Below are 17263 nucleotides of genomic sequence, written 5' to 3'. Positions count from 1 at the left end.
TTTTTGGTTGCGACTGGGTAAGAGTAATCTGGTTTGAAGCGGTGTATGGTTTGAAATCTCTAGGGAATCCATTACTACCTTTGATGACTGGTCGTTGGCTGTTATTGGAAATATTGAAAGATTAGAGATTCAAAGTGATGACTTATTGATAAGAATCTATTATACAGCTTGGCGTACCTGGAAGATGCGATGTGAAAGAGTTATGCAGGGGAAGCAGGTTGATTTATGGAAGACAATTAAAAGGATACAAATTGCATGGAAGGAAATGATGGATTGCAAGGAGGGTGATGATAATCTGAAAAGAGGGCCAGAGGCCACTTCATTGCAGAGTTTTTGGGAGAGACCTGAGGAACATTGGTTAAAAATCAATTATGATGGGGCTTTGTCTTGGAGTTGTTGTTAGAGATTGTGCAGGGACTCTGGTTGATGACACAGGCCAGGTAGTCGACGTTGTAAACCTAAACCATGTACATCCTCCATCAACACAATGACAATTTCCTGGGATGGGGCATTAAGCACAGTCGGACCATAATGACTATTTAGCGCCAATTTATCATACCCAATTGCATTCCCGACGTACATGATTAATCCGCACGTCGCATTCCCAGCGGAACATGTCCAAGATTGATTGGAGGACTGCATTGCATGAAAGCTCATCCCCCCTTCTGCGCAATAAGTTAACAGCAGTCATACAATCTATTTCCAGCAGAACCTTCCTCATTCCCATGTCCCAGGCACACCGCAACTAATCATGAATTCCCCACAGTTCCGCATCGACAGGGTTACAGACTCCAAAACCTCGCAAGTAACCTCGAAGCCAATCCCCATTGCAATCTCTTATACTCCCTCCTGCTGCTGCCCGACTCCTCCAATAGAAGCACCATCACTATTATATAATTCTCTTTTACTTGAACAATAATTTTTTTTAAATATCAAGTTTATCAAATAATATCTAGACTCATTTTTATAATAAAACTCAAAAATCTAAAATTCAAAATAATATAAACCAACTAAAAAACCGAACCTAATTGAATTATTAAGGAAATTCAAAACCGGACCAAACTTACCCAAAACGCAGCCTACACTCCCTATTGTTTATGAGGAGTAAGGACCCCAAATTCACATTTACATTTTATATACAAAACAAACAAAAATGAAGGTTGTAATCTAAGGAGAAAAGGAAGAAGAGGTGGAAGAAGAAGGAGATAAAGATGGCGGTGAATCATGGCAGATACAACCCAGGTTATGAATTGTCTTCTTCCTTGTTTCGTCAAGCTTTGAGCAATACACACAATATCTCCCTCGAAATTCTTCTGTACTTTCATCGCCTTCTTCGTCGTCATCATCATCATATTGTTTCTTGTCATGTTCAAGATTTCCATCTGTATCAACATTGTCATAACAAGGGCGTGTGTAAACTAGGCCCATCTTTGGCAGGTTTTCTGCAAGGAATTTATCCACATTGTCATCAACCCACTGACTCGCTCTCTTCCAAAACATCAAGGATACAACAAATACCGCTGCGCCTACACCGAATCCAACTCCAATGAATATGAATTGCCAATCGAATTCATCATTCTGGGTTTTTTTGGATGCACGGGGCCTTAAATCTTGGCTGTGGTTAGCATCGTTGCACTGTTTCGTCAATGGATTCCCACATAGTCCCTTGTTACCTTCATAAGAATCATTAGTAAATGTTGCAAACTGCTTTCCATCTGGTATGAGTCCCTCCAGTTGATTGTAGGAGAGGTTAAGGACTGCAAGGAAAGTTAGCTTTAAAAGCTGTTGAGGAATACTGTAACTCAGGTTATTACTCGAGAGGTCCAGGGATTCCAGCTGTTGCATCTTTCCTAGAGATGGTGGGATTTTTCCAGTGAGAGCATTGTGTGACAGGTTGAGAGCATACAGTGCTTTGAATTTTCCGATCACATCTGGTATTGGCCCCTCCAAGTTGTTGCATGAAAGGTCAATGGAGGTGAAAATAGTTAGGATTTTCACCAGCTCCATCTGTAGACCTTTGTTGGTAACTGTAATACCGTCTAGATAATAAATTCCAGTGAATCGTAGAACCTCAAACCGAAGGTGCTTAACATTTAGTTGAGCTTCATCGTCATAAACCTCCATTGCCTTCCATCTTGCTACGAATTTGTTTGGTAATTTTCCATTAAAACTATTGTGGCCAAAGTCCACAATTTGAAGCTTTGGCCAGGGGCGCTTGTCGGCTGGACAACCAATTCCCCCATGGAATCTATTTGATCGTAAAACAAGGATCCTCAAACTGGTTATGTTCTTCAAATGGCAAGGGTAGGTGTCGTTGATGTGATTGTTTCCAAGGTTTAATACCTCAAGCTTTCTGCACCTACCAAGGGATATTGGGATCTTACCTGTGAGCTCATTGCCATTGACATCTAGTGTTTCTATGGAACACTTTCTTGAAAATGCATTAGGGATTTGGCCACTCAGATTGTTGCCCCTAAGGTTCAATACCCCTAGAAGATCCATCTGTCCAATTAAACATTTTGGTATGGCACCACTCAGACTATTGTTGGACAAGTCAAGAACTCGCAGATTAACAGCCTCACATATTGATTTAGGAATGGCACCTGTAAGGCCATTGCTTGAGACAGAAAAGAAAATAGTGTAAGAGAGGTAGTCACCAATGTTACTTGGTAAAGAAGAAGTAAAATTATTGCTTGAAAAATCCAGATAGGTTGCAGATAGAGGCAGAGCTGGGATATGACCAGTGAGTCTGTTAAAACGAAGGTCAATGACTGAAAGATTGGGCACTATTTGATAAGGTTTCTGTAGACCCTCAAGCTGATTAAATGAAAGGTTCAGATGCAGGAGGTCATCACTGACACTCCAAATCCAATTGGGTACTTCACCTGAAATTTGGTTTTGTGAAAGATCCAGATAGGTTAATCTTGATTGGTTCTTTAGATCAGGGAACACATTCAATTTGCAGGACGCCAGCTTTAGTGTAGTAATCTTGGGAAAAGATGACAAGAACGAATAATTCTCAGTTGCAATGACAGACAGGTTGTTGTATGAAAGGTCAAGATATGTGAGATTCACAAGCTTCCGAATGTCTCTTGGCCGTATGGTGCCGTTGAAATTGTTGGAAGAAAGCACCAGAACGCTAAGTCTACTGAGTTCAAAAACATACGCAGGTATCGGCCCTTGCAATTGGTTGTAACTGAGATCAAGAGTATCCAATAAGGATTCTCTCACTTTTGGAGCACCAGTAACTTCACCATCAAATTGATTGTTGGAAAGCAGAACTCTTTTCAGTGAAGGGAGTGCCACAAGAGAGGAAGGAATGCTCCCATTGAGTGAATTGTGGCTTAAATCAATATGAGTAAGGTTTTGAAGGTCTTCCCACTTAAATGACTCGATCTTGCCACTTAGTTTATTATAAGAGAGATCTACATAGGCAAGATTTTTGGACAAATCAAAACGTGGGATTTGACCAGTAAAGTTATTGAATTTCAAGTCCAAGTAAACAAGCTGTTGCAGGTTGGAGAGTGAACTCGGAATTGCTTCGCTGAAATTGCAAGACGAAAGGTCTAATCTAGTCAAGTTCACAAGCTTGCCTATGGACTGCGGTAACGTCCCAGAAAAATTTGTTCCACTAAGTACTAAATTCTGAAGAGACCCATTATGATGGAATTCAGGCAAAGAACCATTAAGTTTCTTATTGTCAAGCACTTCAAGAGACTGTAGCATCCTTACCTGGAGTATCTCTCTTGGAAATTGTCCATGCAAGCTGCAGGAACTGAGCTTCAACGAAGTCAAATTTGGAAGCTGAGCTAGGAATGCTGGAACCATAGCAGACAAATTGTTCTTATCCAAGTGAATAATTGAGAGATTCTTCAATTTTCCAAGGGAGTCTTCAATTGGTCCAGAAATGTTACAGTTGGACATGCTCAATACTTCCAAATTGGCCAGTGAGGATAACCCTTTACACCACTCATTTCCGCTTGCTGAAATTTTGACCCCATCAAGATGGAGAGATCTTAGCGTTGTGAGATTTTCAACAAGCATCTTCAGGTTTGGCTTCTCGAGTTTCAAGGGTCTTAGTGTAAGAAGTGAATTCACAGATAAGTCGAGAGTAATCAAGTTTGTCAAGCGTGAAATCTCAGCCGGAACTTGCCCAGTAAATCCAGCATTTGACAAATTAAGATAGATCAAATTTGAGAACTTGTCAAACCCACACGGAAAACTGAAGCTGAGTGTGTTATAAGCCAAATTAAGCTGCCGAAGATGCTGAAGATTGAAAAGAGTACTCGAATTATCAACTGTTCCGGAAATTAATTGGTTGCTCAAGTCGAGTTTGATAACCCGACCACCTTCATCGCAGGATATACCACCCCAAGAACAGCAATCCGTGCTTTGGTCCCAGTTCCGCATCTTTGCAGACAATGAAGAATTGAGGGTTTTCCCCAATCCGAGCAGCAACTCGTGCTGATGGCTTTGACATTCACCAGAAACCAAAACTGCTACAAAGGAATACAATAAAAGCCAAAAAAGGACTGAAATCCTCATTAGTAACATATCCATAGAACTAAGAATTATGAAGAAGATATCACCATGGGGTTAGGTTGATGCGTGTGCAGATCCACAAGCATGAACTATTTGGCAAAGAAAATAGCAGAAATAAGAGGAAAAAACAGCAGGGGAGGGGGCAGAGGAGAAGCGTGTTCTTTGTTTATTATTTTGGTTTTGTTGTAGACTTTTCTACAATCAGTACTAATAATAATAATACGCGTTGTTTTGTCGGCTTTTTTTCTCTAGTGTTGTTTAAGCTAAGTTGGAAAATTCAAACCAAAGAAAGAACTAAAATGTATTGAATACTGCAAAGCTGTTGGCCACCAAGTAATTTAATGTAATCAGACCTAATCCTCACATTCACACTAAGCTTCTGTTTTTAACTGATTACGAGGCATGAAATTAAGCTGTCCCTTCTTTACTTTCTATTTCATACTCCATGATTTATGCCTTTCTTTGTCACTTACTGCCATCTATTCTTTTCTTTATACATCCTAACACTGTAGATATGTGTTATTGTATCTACCTACCTGTCCTTTTTTTCTTTCTATTTCAGCCCAACGTGAAACAATGACAATGAAAAAGTAAAAGGATTAAGAAAAAAAGTTATATTTTCAATTTAGCATTTTTATGTTATACAATTTCTTTTGTATAAATAATTTGGTTTTCACATGTTTTTTTTTCTGTATACATACTTCTATATTGGTTATGTTTCATTTTGTGTTATGTTTAACTATTTTAAGGATTTTATATAAATTTATCCCACTTTGTTTACCAAAAATATTAAAATATAAAAATATCGGTTTAAAATATAATTGGTTGAAAAGTGCTAAAATAATATGTTTTAATCTCATTCTTAATGTGTTTTTGGGTGATTATTTGATATTAATGGTGAATTTTATGCTTCTAATCCTTTAAATTCATGTTTTTATACTTAGAAGAGCATTGGGGAACAAAAGGAGCGAAAACTGAAAAATTGGAATAAAGGCTACATAGGCTGGACCATTCCACATGACTAGGCTAGACCATTCCATACGACCTGGACACACGATAGATTATCACACGACCATGTGGCAGTGTAAAAAAAATATGTCGATAATGAAAAATATATTGCAAAGAAAAAGAACATACGAATTTTACGTAAAATCCCTTTTGGGAAAAAAAACCACGGGTAGAGGAGAAGAAAATTCACTATGTCGAATTCAAATGATTACAAGAGGAATAGACTATGTCTATTTAAAGGCTTGTAGAGCCATATTCTAATAAGAATGTAGTAAAATTGAAACACCTTATTCTAAACAATATAAAATGGATGGAGCTTAATAAGGTTTAAAAAACCTTATTCTAAAATAAAATAAAAGAAAGTTCTATATGGATTTTACTTTTATTTTATTTTACCACTGTATTTTATTTAAATAAGGATTCAGGTCACTTAATTCTAACAATCTCCACCTTGACACGAATTCTCAATGAACAAGTTCTTCATCGCGAACTCTCAACAAACAAGTTCTCCACCTCTTCTATAAAACCCCTTAAGGGTTTAACTTCAACAATGAACACCAACCAAGTCTAAGCAATGCTCAAACTTAGTTATAGGAAGTGACTTAGTCATCATATATGTACGATTTTCATGAGTATTAATTTTGTCACAACAATATCACCACGAGCAATAATATCACGAACAAAATGATATCGAACATCAATTTATTTTGTTCTCTCACGAAACATTTTATCTTTTGTAAAGAAGATTGCACTCTGACTGTCACAAAATACTGTACTAATTTGAAGGTCTTCATTGAGTTCACTAAAGAGTCCCTTCAACCAAATAGCTTCTTTACAAGCCTCAGTAATCGCCATGTACTCAGCTTCAGTGATAGACAAAGCGACTATAGTTTGCAAGGTGGCTTTCCAACTGATTGCACAACCTCCAATTGTAAAGACATAACCTATGAGAGATCTTCTTCTATCAAGGTCTCCAGCAAAATCAGTATCAACATACCAAATGACTCCATCTCTATTTCTTTCAAACTGTAAGCAAACATCAATAGTACCTCGTAAGTATCTTAAAATCCACTTAACTGCTTTCCAATGTTCTTTACTGGGATTTTTCATGTATCTGCTAACTGCACTGACTGCATATGATAAATCTGGACATGAACAAACTATAGCATACATGAGAGATCCCACTGCACTAGAGTATGGAACATGTGACATGTACTCAATCTCATCATCTGATTATGGAGACAAAGTTGATTAAAGTCTGAAATAGGCTGCTAAAGGAGTACTAACAGGCTTAGCACTCTGCATATTGAACCTGTAAAGAACTTTCTCAATGTACCCCTTTTGAGTTAGGTACAATTTACTTGATTTTCTATCTCTGAGTATCTTTACACCAAGTATCTTCTTTACTAGTCCCAAATCTTTCATCTCAAATTCTTCACTTAGTTAGGCTTTGACCTTTCTTATCTCTCATTTATCTTTTACTGCTATCAACATGTCATCAACATAAAGAAGTAGATACACAAAAGAACCATCACTATTTTTCTTAAAGTAAACACAACTGTCAAAACTACTTCTTTTGAAATCATGAGAAATCATAAAGGGATCAAACCTCTTGTACCACTGTCTTGGTGACTGTTTCAAACCATAAAGGGACTTTTTCAACAAGTAAACATAATCTTCTTTTTATGAGACTGTAAAACCCTCTGGTTGTTTCATGTAAATATCCTCCTCAAGTTCTCCATGTAAAAATACAGTTTTTACATCTAACTGCTCAAGCTCTAAATCATGCATGGCCACAATACCAAGCAAAACTCGAATCAAACTATGCTTAACAACTGGGGAGAACACATCTGTGAAGTCCACTCTTGGAACTTGATTATAACCTTTTGCAACAAGCCTTACTTTATATCTAGGTTCTTCAACTCCTAGAGTTCCTTCTTTCTTTTTAAACACCCATTTACAACAAACAACCTTTTTACCTTTAGGAAGTTTCACAATATCCCATGTTCTATTTTTGTGAAGTGATTACATCTCCTCTTGCATAGCAAACATCCACTTTTCTGAGTCTTTACAGCTAACCGCCTCAGAATAATTAGATGGCTCTTGGTTCGCATCTATATCTTCAGCCACATTTAAAGCATAAGTAACTAGATTAGCCTCGGCATACTTCTTTGAATGTTTAATTTCACTTCTAATTCTATTTTTGGTGATAGAGTATTGTGGTGAAGAAGCAACTCTATTCTCAATTTTTGTACTGGCTTGAAGAGTCGACTCTATTATAGATTCTATATTAAACTGATGCTCCACTTGCTTTTGATTTTCTTTATTAGAAGATTCTTTAAGAGATAAGTTAGGTAGCATAGCAGTTTCATAAAAAACAATATCTCTCCTAATCACAACTTTTCTATTTTCAAGACACCATAACTTATACCCTTTTACACCAGCTTTATAACCAAGAAAAACACATTTAATGGATCTCGGTTCCAATTTTCCATTATCAACATGAGCATACGCAGGACATCCAAAGATCTTTAAATCAGAGTAATTAACAGGATTATCAAACCATACCTCTTGTGGAGTCTTTTTCTCAATCGCAACGGATGGAGATCGGTTGATCAATAAACATGCAGTAAAGGCTACTTCTGCCCAAAACGACTTTGGTAAGTTGGCATTTGACAACATACATCGAACTTTCTCCATGACCGTTTTATTCATTTGTTCTACAACACCTTTTTGTTATGGAGTATGACAAACTGTCAAGTGTCTCACGATCCCTTCTGACTTGCATAATTTATTAAACTCATCAGAATAAAACTCTAAGCCATTATCTGTGCAGAGGTATTTTATTTATTTTCCTGTCTGTTTTTTAATCATAGTTTTCCAAGACTTAAATGTGGTAAATACATCACTTTTCTACTTCAGGGAGAACGCCTAAACTTTTCTGAAAAAATCATCAATAAAAGTTAGTATATAATTAGCTCCACCTCTCCAAGGCACTTTGAATGGCCCCCACAGATCAGAATGAATATACTCTAACATTCCCTTCGTGTTATGGATTTCTTTGGTGAATCAAACTCTCTTTTGCTTCCCAAAAATGCAGTGCTCACAGAACTTCAGTTTGCAAATTCTTTGCCAATCAAGAAGTCCTCTTTTTTTCTCAATTCTGACATGTCATTCTCACTTATATGCCCTAAGCGCATATGCCAAAGTTTAGTAATATCATCATCTTACAAGGAAGAGGAAGTGACAGCTGCATCACCAGTAACAGTAGAACCCTGCAAAACATATAACTTTGCAGTCTTTCTCTACCATTTCATCACGACAAGGAAATCTTTGGAAATCTTCAAAACCCCACTTTCAGTTGTGTATTTGTACCCTTTTGAATTAAGAGTACTCAACGAAATTAAATTTCTCTTCAACTCTGGAACATGTTACACGTCACTAAGTGTTCTGACAACTCTGTCAAACATCTTAACTTTAATTGTTCCAACACCTATAATTTTATACAAAGTATTATTTCCCATCAAAACAACACCTTCAGACACTATTTCGAAGTTGTAAACCAATCCCGATTGGGACTTATGTGGAAGGTACAGCCTGAATCAAGGATCCACTCATTGTTCACTTTAGAATTGTTGACAGAAGTGACTAGAAGTTCACCATCGCTGTAGTCTTCTACAACATCAGCTTCATTGAAATTTTTTTATTGTTTTCTCTTTTGATTCGCAGCCTCCCTTTTGATTTTATTCTGTAGCTTATAGCACTCAGATTTAATATGTCATTTCTCCTTGTAAAAGTTACAAGTTTTGCCTCTGTTTGAAGACTTCGATCTACCCTTAGATTTACCGCGAGAATTCTGTTCTTGTGTCTTTTCACGATCATCATCAGCATTCCGATCTTGTCTCCTACGAACAATGAGACCCTCTCTCTGAGAGTCCGTTTTAACCACAAGATGCTTTATCTTATCATACGAAGTCAAAGAATCATAAACCTCATCAACTATAAAAGACTCGCGGCAATATAAAATCGTATATCTAAAGGTTGAATAAGACGGGGGCAACAAACAAAGTACAATCAACCCTAGATCTTCCTTATCATACTGAACCTCCATGGCCTCCAAGTTTGAGAGAATTTCTTTGAACACTGTTAAGTGTTCGTGCACAGACGCACCTTCCTCCAAACGATGAGCATAAAGATGTTGCTTCATATATAGCTTCCTGGTTAGAGTTTTTGACATACATATTTGTTCCAGCCTCTTCCATAATCCAGCGGCGGTCTTCTCTTTCATCACATCTTGCAAAATTTCGTTGGACAAATGCAAATGTAATTGTGTTAACGCCTTTCGATCATTACGCTTCTTCTTTTCCTCCGTCAATGTTGAAGGCATCTTATCTACCCTATCAGAGCTTCCTCTAAGTCCATCTGTGCAAGAACTGCCTGCATCTTAATCTGCCATAACGCAAATCTGGTGTTACGATCCAACAGTAAAATTTCATAATTCAAATACGTCATTACCGTAATCGAGATGAACAACCCAGAAGCTCTGATACCAATTTGTAAAATAAATATGTCGGTAATGACAAATATATCGCAAAGAAAAGTGAAATAAAAATAAAATAAAGAACACACAGATTTTACATGAAAACCCTTTCGGGAATAAAACCACGGACAGAGGAGAAGAAAATTCATTATGTCGAATTCGAATGATTACAAGAAGAATAGACCATGTCTATTTATAGGCTTGTAAAGCCATATTCTAATAGGAGTGTAGTAAGATTGAAACACCTTATTCTAATCAATACAAAATAGATGGAGTTTAATAAGGTTTAAAAAACCTAATTCTAAAATAAAATAAAAGAAGTGTAGTTCTATATGGATTTTACTTTTATTTTATTTTACCACTGTATTTTATTTAAGTAAGGATTCGAGTCGCTTAATTCTAACAAGCAAGCCGTGTCGATTTCGTAAATTGAACTCTAAACAGCGGGAAAACGCGATTTTTAGGATTTTTCAGACATTCTAAGACCTATATATGACAAAAATAAGAAAATATGAGTGAGCCGTCATAGAATATTTTAGAAAATAACTTGAAAAACATAATTGAAGTTGATTCTAAAGTAGATTTCCATCAATGTTGAAGATTCTCTTTTGATTTCTTTGGAGATTATTATAAGTTTCTTTGGTTTTTGTGGTTATATTGTATTTTGGATGTTGTACCTAGGGAGATGAACCCTATAATGAATTTTGTCGTTTGATTTTTATTTTACGCAATAAAGATTTAGATTTTGTTCTCAATTATGCGTGTTTAATTCTTGATTTAATATTTCTAAACTATTAATTCATATTTGATGTCCTTAAATTAGAGGAGGAATGGACCCTATTTAAGAGTAGATCTAGTGTAATTGAGTGGAGTTGCATGCAATCCTAAAAATATGACGACATAAATCTACCAAATTTGAGTCAAGTCAAATCTAATAGGGGAATCCATAGATCGAGTTAATACAATAATAAGGGTTTTAATTTAAATGAAATTTCAGTTAATCAACCTAAAGTCAGTTGCTTTTATTTTTGAAGAGAGATATTAATATACTAAGTGAAGAAATTTCGTAATTTAGATTGATGGTAACAGATGAAATCTAAGTGAATTCTTTCATGGATATTATTTTGCTTCTTGGTTGTTAATCGATTATTTTCTTAATTTGTTCTTTATCGAGTTCTTTAGTTAATTTAATTAATTAATTTTAGTTTTTAATCAATCAATCTAATTATTCGATTAAATAATAGAAAGAAGTTTTTTAGTCTTCGCGTGAACGATATCTTTACTTATCATAACTATACTATTAATTGATAGGTGCAATTGCCTTAATCAGATTTTTAGTTGGTTTACAACTGCATCATTGGTATATGAGTTTGACAATTTTTTTAATGTTGTATTTGTGTTATTTTTTTTTATCTAATCTAGTACTAGTATTTGACAAAAGTTATATATTTAGGTGCTCAAAAGTAATGACGCTAACTTTCTAGTATTTAATTCGCGTTTTAGAGTTGATTTGATGAAATCATCGAACTGTATTTGAAACATTAAATGTAAAATTAAACAAACTAACAATTAACACCAAATATATTCTATTAAAACCGCATGAAAAATTCAAACCTAGTAATATTAAAATTAACTTTCATCAAATTAACATTGAAACTCAAATTAAACACTAAAAATTAATATTATTATTTTAGGTACCAAAATATATAATTTTGACAAATAAAAGTAAAAAAAATACAACTCTAAAAAAAGTGTGAACAAACCAAAAATATTTAAATAATATACAATAGTGAATTTGGACAAAATTCTATTAGTACTTTTATATTTAAAGTGATTAGTCTTTATATTGATTCTTAAATCAATTTATAATTCACAATGGAGCGAGTAGAATGGAAATTTGTTTAAATATTATTTATTTTAAATTTTAAATAATGTTTTTAAATGGTTTATGTGCATGTTGACTCTAATTTCAATTTAAGATTCATTAGAAAAATACTTTTATATATTTTTAAATGCATTTAAAAAGTTAGCTCATATCTTTACCTGTGATTAAATAAAGATATGTGACCCACCCATGAGATAAAATATTTTTAAATATTTTAAATAATAAATTTAAAATAATTAATCAGCATGCTAATTTGTAACTTTTAATTTAAAATTAGCATCTAATTCTAAATAATTATAATGAATTTAATTTTGATCATTGTTATACCACATTCGTCTCAAAATACACATGATAAGCCGAAAAGGCACCTGAGTTGTAAGCCTGCCACTAGTAAGCTTAGAGGCCACCTGCGTACTCATCCTTCCAGAGTGACCACCTAAGCAATGGGTGATCTACTCTTCATTGGGAACATAAAATTGTTGGTCATTAAATATCCCGTGAGCTCAATTATTTTATCCCATCAAGTCAAAATGAAAGACAATCTGTCTTGTCACAGACATCCCTCCTACGTGCCCCGTAATGATGGTTAAATGCCAAGTCCAATACGTTAAAATCAAAAACAATAAAGAAGGATTTGGTTGACCCTTCAAGAATATTAAACCTACGCTATGCCAACACTCTTTCAAGCCTCAACCTTTACGTTCTCTTTTCCACTGCTATCAATAACCTCTGGCTCTCCACCCCGATTGGATGAACCAACCTCCATAGCAACCACCCTTCTCTCCTTCATACTTTTCTCTTGTTGTATATTGTATTAACAATTATTAGTGCAGTTAGTGTGGACAACATGGCTTCTTAATCTCAAAGTGGCACCCCAATTGATCAAACCAACCAGATTAATAACCCAACTAACAAGTAAACTTTTCCACTTCACTTAACACCTTCATCTCACCTATCTCAAGTATTTCTACGGGCTTGAACTCTACACAAACCTTTCTTTCTGCCTCCATTCCTGCTAAAGCTTATCTGTAATATGCAAGCGTCCTTCTTCCCACTTTAGAACAACTAGTCAATGTTCTAGAAGATACTCTAGCCACCAACCCTACAACTCCTGCTGCACCAACAAGAACTATTCCTTTAGTCACCTCGACTCATTGGCTGTTGCAATGCCTCGATAACAGCCTAATGTGACTCCTCTTGGGCCTTTTAACCATACAACCCGATGCTTATGAGAAGTTGTAACTTGCCTCACACCACACCCACTCCACCAACCGCAACTCCCATTCCACTAGACCAAGGTTCTCACCAATAGGCATCAGACCCCCAGACTCATGACTTTGAGACTTAGGAGAAAAATGCGACGTTTCGAAGAGTAATTCTCCCAGTAAGAATGTTGTGTTAAGGAGCAGCAAGAGCAATAACGTATTAGTCCATCTACTCTACTTTTAATATGGTCTAATTCGCTTTTAGTCCTATACTCTTCAAACATTTAAAATTTATATAACTCTTAATTTCATGAATTTAGTCCCTCTACTCTATTGATTTATTTAATAATTCAAGTCTAATATTGATAAGACCCTTGAAGGAATTCTTGTAAATCAAATTATATAACATTTTTAAATTAAAAAATTAATCACATAGTCAATATTAAATATTTAAAAAGTCAAACAAGCAAATAAAAATATTCAGTGTAGGATTAAAAGGTTTCTATTTATTTATTTATTTATCAAGGTATCTACGAGAATGCCCAAAGAATTAATTTTTTGCATTCTGTAGGTCCATTAGGGGGATAAGTATTGACCACAAGTTTTAAAGATAAGGTTTCTTATTTTGAATATATGGGTATAAAGTTTTTTAACATTGTTAGAAAAGTAAAATTTAAAATTTTTTTATCACGCTTACATGGTTTTCATGGAGTTTTAAATTGGTTACGTGATTTTTTTTTTAAATTTTAAAAATGCTATATAATCAAAAACTAAATTTTAATGATTCAAAGTAGAAAAAATAAATTTCAAATGTGTAAAAAATAAAAAAGATTAAAGCAGAATTAGACATTGTAATATTCATGCAGGCAAAGAATCAAGTGCTGAAAGAAATCAAAGTACGGTAAAGGAAGTGGAAATGACTGTAATCAATGTTTGAAAACTTTGACAACATTGAGAGGTTATAAGCATTAAACGACGTAGCACGCAACATTCAAATCCGTGTTCCTCGGATTCTTCATATGGCCTACAAAAATGCTACGTTAGTTTTACTTTTATATGTTTTTTCTTTTGTCCTAATAAATTTGGTGAACAGTAAATGACTTTTGATGCTGTAAACCAGTTTAGTTAAATTAAGAAAAGACCATTAACACCTAACTCAACCAAACCAAACCAAAAAAAGAACATAGAACTGTAGGGTTTTAATGAGTTCAGCAGCAGCTTTAGAAAGGAACCTTTTAATGGAGAATATAGCTGAGACTCTATTGGTAAAGTTCGTCTAAGAATATTGACTCTTTTTTTTTTTTTTTTGTAAATTTCTTCATGTGTCCCATGAGAACAAATGCCCTTCCTATAATGCTTAACCAAGACCGGTGTTTGAGTCTAAGCTCGTCTCACCCTATTTAATTCATGTGAAATACTGTTGTCCTATTGGTGAACATACTGTGAAAACTTGACAGGTTTTCTTCTTTAGTTTTTCTTGGTCCAAAAGTTGCTTTCTTTCATCATTTTCTCAAACTTATTTTTTAATTTAAAAATTATTTTATTTTATTTTATTTTAATATTTAATAATTTAATATATTTTTATTTATTAAAATTTTTTATATAATTCTCTTAACCTTATTTTAATATTTACAGTAGAGTAATATTATATATTTAATATAAGTTTATTCTTTTAATGTGTTTTAAATTACATAATATATAACAATAACAAAAACATAATATAAAGTATTATAAACTTAAAAATGGATCAGGCTAAGTCAGACTCAAGCCTTGAATGTTCAAGCGCGAGCCTAACTCATATTTTAAAACCTAAATCCTCTTAAATTTCGAACAAACCTTCAAATATGATTGAATAACCAGGGGACGAACAAGTATATGTTACTTCCATGTAGACTAGGAATTGTGCTTGACGATTATGAAACCAAAAAATATGTCTCAATATATTCTTCTAAGACTTGGATGATACACAATAAAATTGCATTTATAAAATATTATATATGTATGGAAAATAATTATATAATAGAGTTTTGAGACGTGACACATTTTCATGGAGGTTTTTATGTCTAAAGTTGTTAAATAATTGGTATAATTTTGTGTTGCATTAGAAATATCAATAGGCTTAATTCAAAGGGCTTGGCACTTAGTTTACTTATTTATTCATAAAGAATAATTTATTTTGCATATTTTTAAGTAATATAAGATTTAAATTAACAAGTATTACTTTTCTTTAATGATATGCATTCTTGCATTTCTTTTGTCTTTCATCGAAAGATCTCCATCACTCTTTCACTTCATTTCAGTAGGTGAATTAATTACGGAATGAAAAAGTTAGGTCAAATTTTATTATTAATTTGTCTTACATATAAATTATGAATTTATCATTTAATTCTTATACTTTTCAAATTGGTCAAATTTAGTTCGTGTATTTTTTTAATTTTAAAATTTATATCTTGACTTTAACATTAGTCATTATAATGACAGTGTTTTTTGCAAGTATTATGTGAAAATAATAAATTGATACAGGATTTCACATGTGATAATAAGAACCAAATCTAAATTTTATGCGTAGTATAAGAACTAATAGTAGAATTTGACCAAAAAGTTATAGGATTGATCATGAATGATTTTCTGTATAGAAATTAGTAGAGTGTAATGGGGAAATTATGGGTGAGCAAAACTTAATTCGATTTGATTCGAAGAAATCGAAAAAAAATTGAATTTCGAATTAATCGAATCGAGTTATTCGAGTTTTGAGTTTGAGTCGAGTTGAACTTTACAATTTGAATAAGTTGAATAACAGATTGAAATAAATACCCCTTTAGTCTTTGTCAATTTTGAAAATAAGCAAATTGGTCTCTCTCAACAAAAATTACAAAAAAATCAAATTAATTTTCAAAATTCAAAATATTTATAAAATTCCAAATTTTATATTTTTAAAAATATAAAATTCTAAATAATATATAAAGAAAGTTAAAATTTTAAAATTTTCTAAAATAATAATTTTGGGACCTAAATAAGTTAATTAATGATTTGATTTATCATAAGTATCTTATTATTATTATTATTATTATTATTATTATTATTATTATTATTATTATTTTTCTTTGAATTTTTTCCAAATTTATATGATTTTAAATTTAGGTGCTCTAACATGTAATTAGTTATCTTGTAATAAAATTTTAATTTGAAATGTTTAATTTTTAAATTAACTCGAATAATTTCATTTAATTCAACTTGACTTAATTCAAAAAATTTCAAATTGAATTAAAATAATAAAATAAGACTCATCAATTCAAATTTTTTTACTCAATTTGACTCAATTCAATTGAGCGCTCACTGTAAGGGAAGTAATAACTACCATTGCCCATGAAAATAACAGCTCAATAAACTCAAATATAAAATAAAAACCAAACTTGCAAGTTCAAACTTGGAACTTTGAACCTAACATAAATGTAGGGGTGGGAGTGGATTCAAAAAAATAAAAAAAATTTTAAATTTTAAATTAATTTAATCGAGCTATTTGAGTCAACTCGAATAAGTAATTTAGGTTTCAAGTTTGAGTCTAGTTGAATTTGACAATTCGAATAATTCAAATAATAGATTTGTGTAAATGAGTGAGAGTGGATTCAAAAAAAATAAGAAAAAATTTAAATTTTAAATTAATTGAATCGAGTTATTTGAGTTAACTCGAATAAGTAATTTAAGTTTTAAGTTTGAGTCGAGTTGAATTTGACAATTCGAATAATTCAAATAACAGATTTGTGTAAATATCTCTTTATTCCCTGTCAATTTTGAAAATGAGCAAATTGGTCTCTTCCAAAAAAATTACAAAATAAAATCAAAATAATTTTAAAAATCCAAAACAATTTTTAAAATTTAAAATATTTATAAAAATTTCAAAATTTGTATTTTAAAAATTATAATTTTTAAAAATATATAAATAATATATAATGTTAAAATTTAAAATTTCCTAATATAATAATTTTGGGACCTAAATAAGTATATTATTTTTAGTTTTTGCTTTGAAATATGGTTTGTAATTTATATGCTCTAACATGGAATTAATTATATTATAATAACATT

The 17263-nt window shown here is 32.9% G+C and overlaps 1 protein-coding gene across 1 annotated transcript; it reads right to left on the bottom strand.

Moving 5' to 3' along the window:
* Positions 1–937: 937 nt before the first annotated feature.
* LOC108460139 (receptor-like protein 7) lies at positions 938–4886 on the bottom strand. Its single transcript, XM_017759503.2, has one exon. The coding sequence runs from the start codon at positions 4558–4560 to the stop codon at positions 1168–1170; it is 3393 nt and encodes a 1130-aa protein (XP_017614992.1). The 5' UTR covers positions 4561–4886; the 3' UTR covers positions 938–1167.
* Between the last annotated feature and the right edge of the window lie 12377 nt (positions 4887–17263).

The sequence above is a fragment of the Gossypium arboreum genome, chromosome 4, assembly GCF_025698485.1.
Source record: "Gossypium arboreum isolate Shixiya-1 chromosome 4, ASM2569848v2, whole genome shotgun sequence".
Taxonomy (NCBI): domain Eukaryota; kingdom Viridiplantae; phylum Streptophyta; class Magnoliopsida; order Malvales; family Malvaceae; genus Gossypium; species Gossypium arboreum.
Note: the sequence above shows the minus strand (reverse complement) of the source record. Positions and strands in the feature narration are given on the sequence as shown.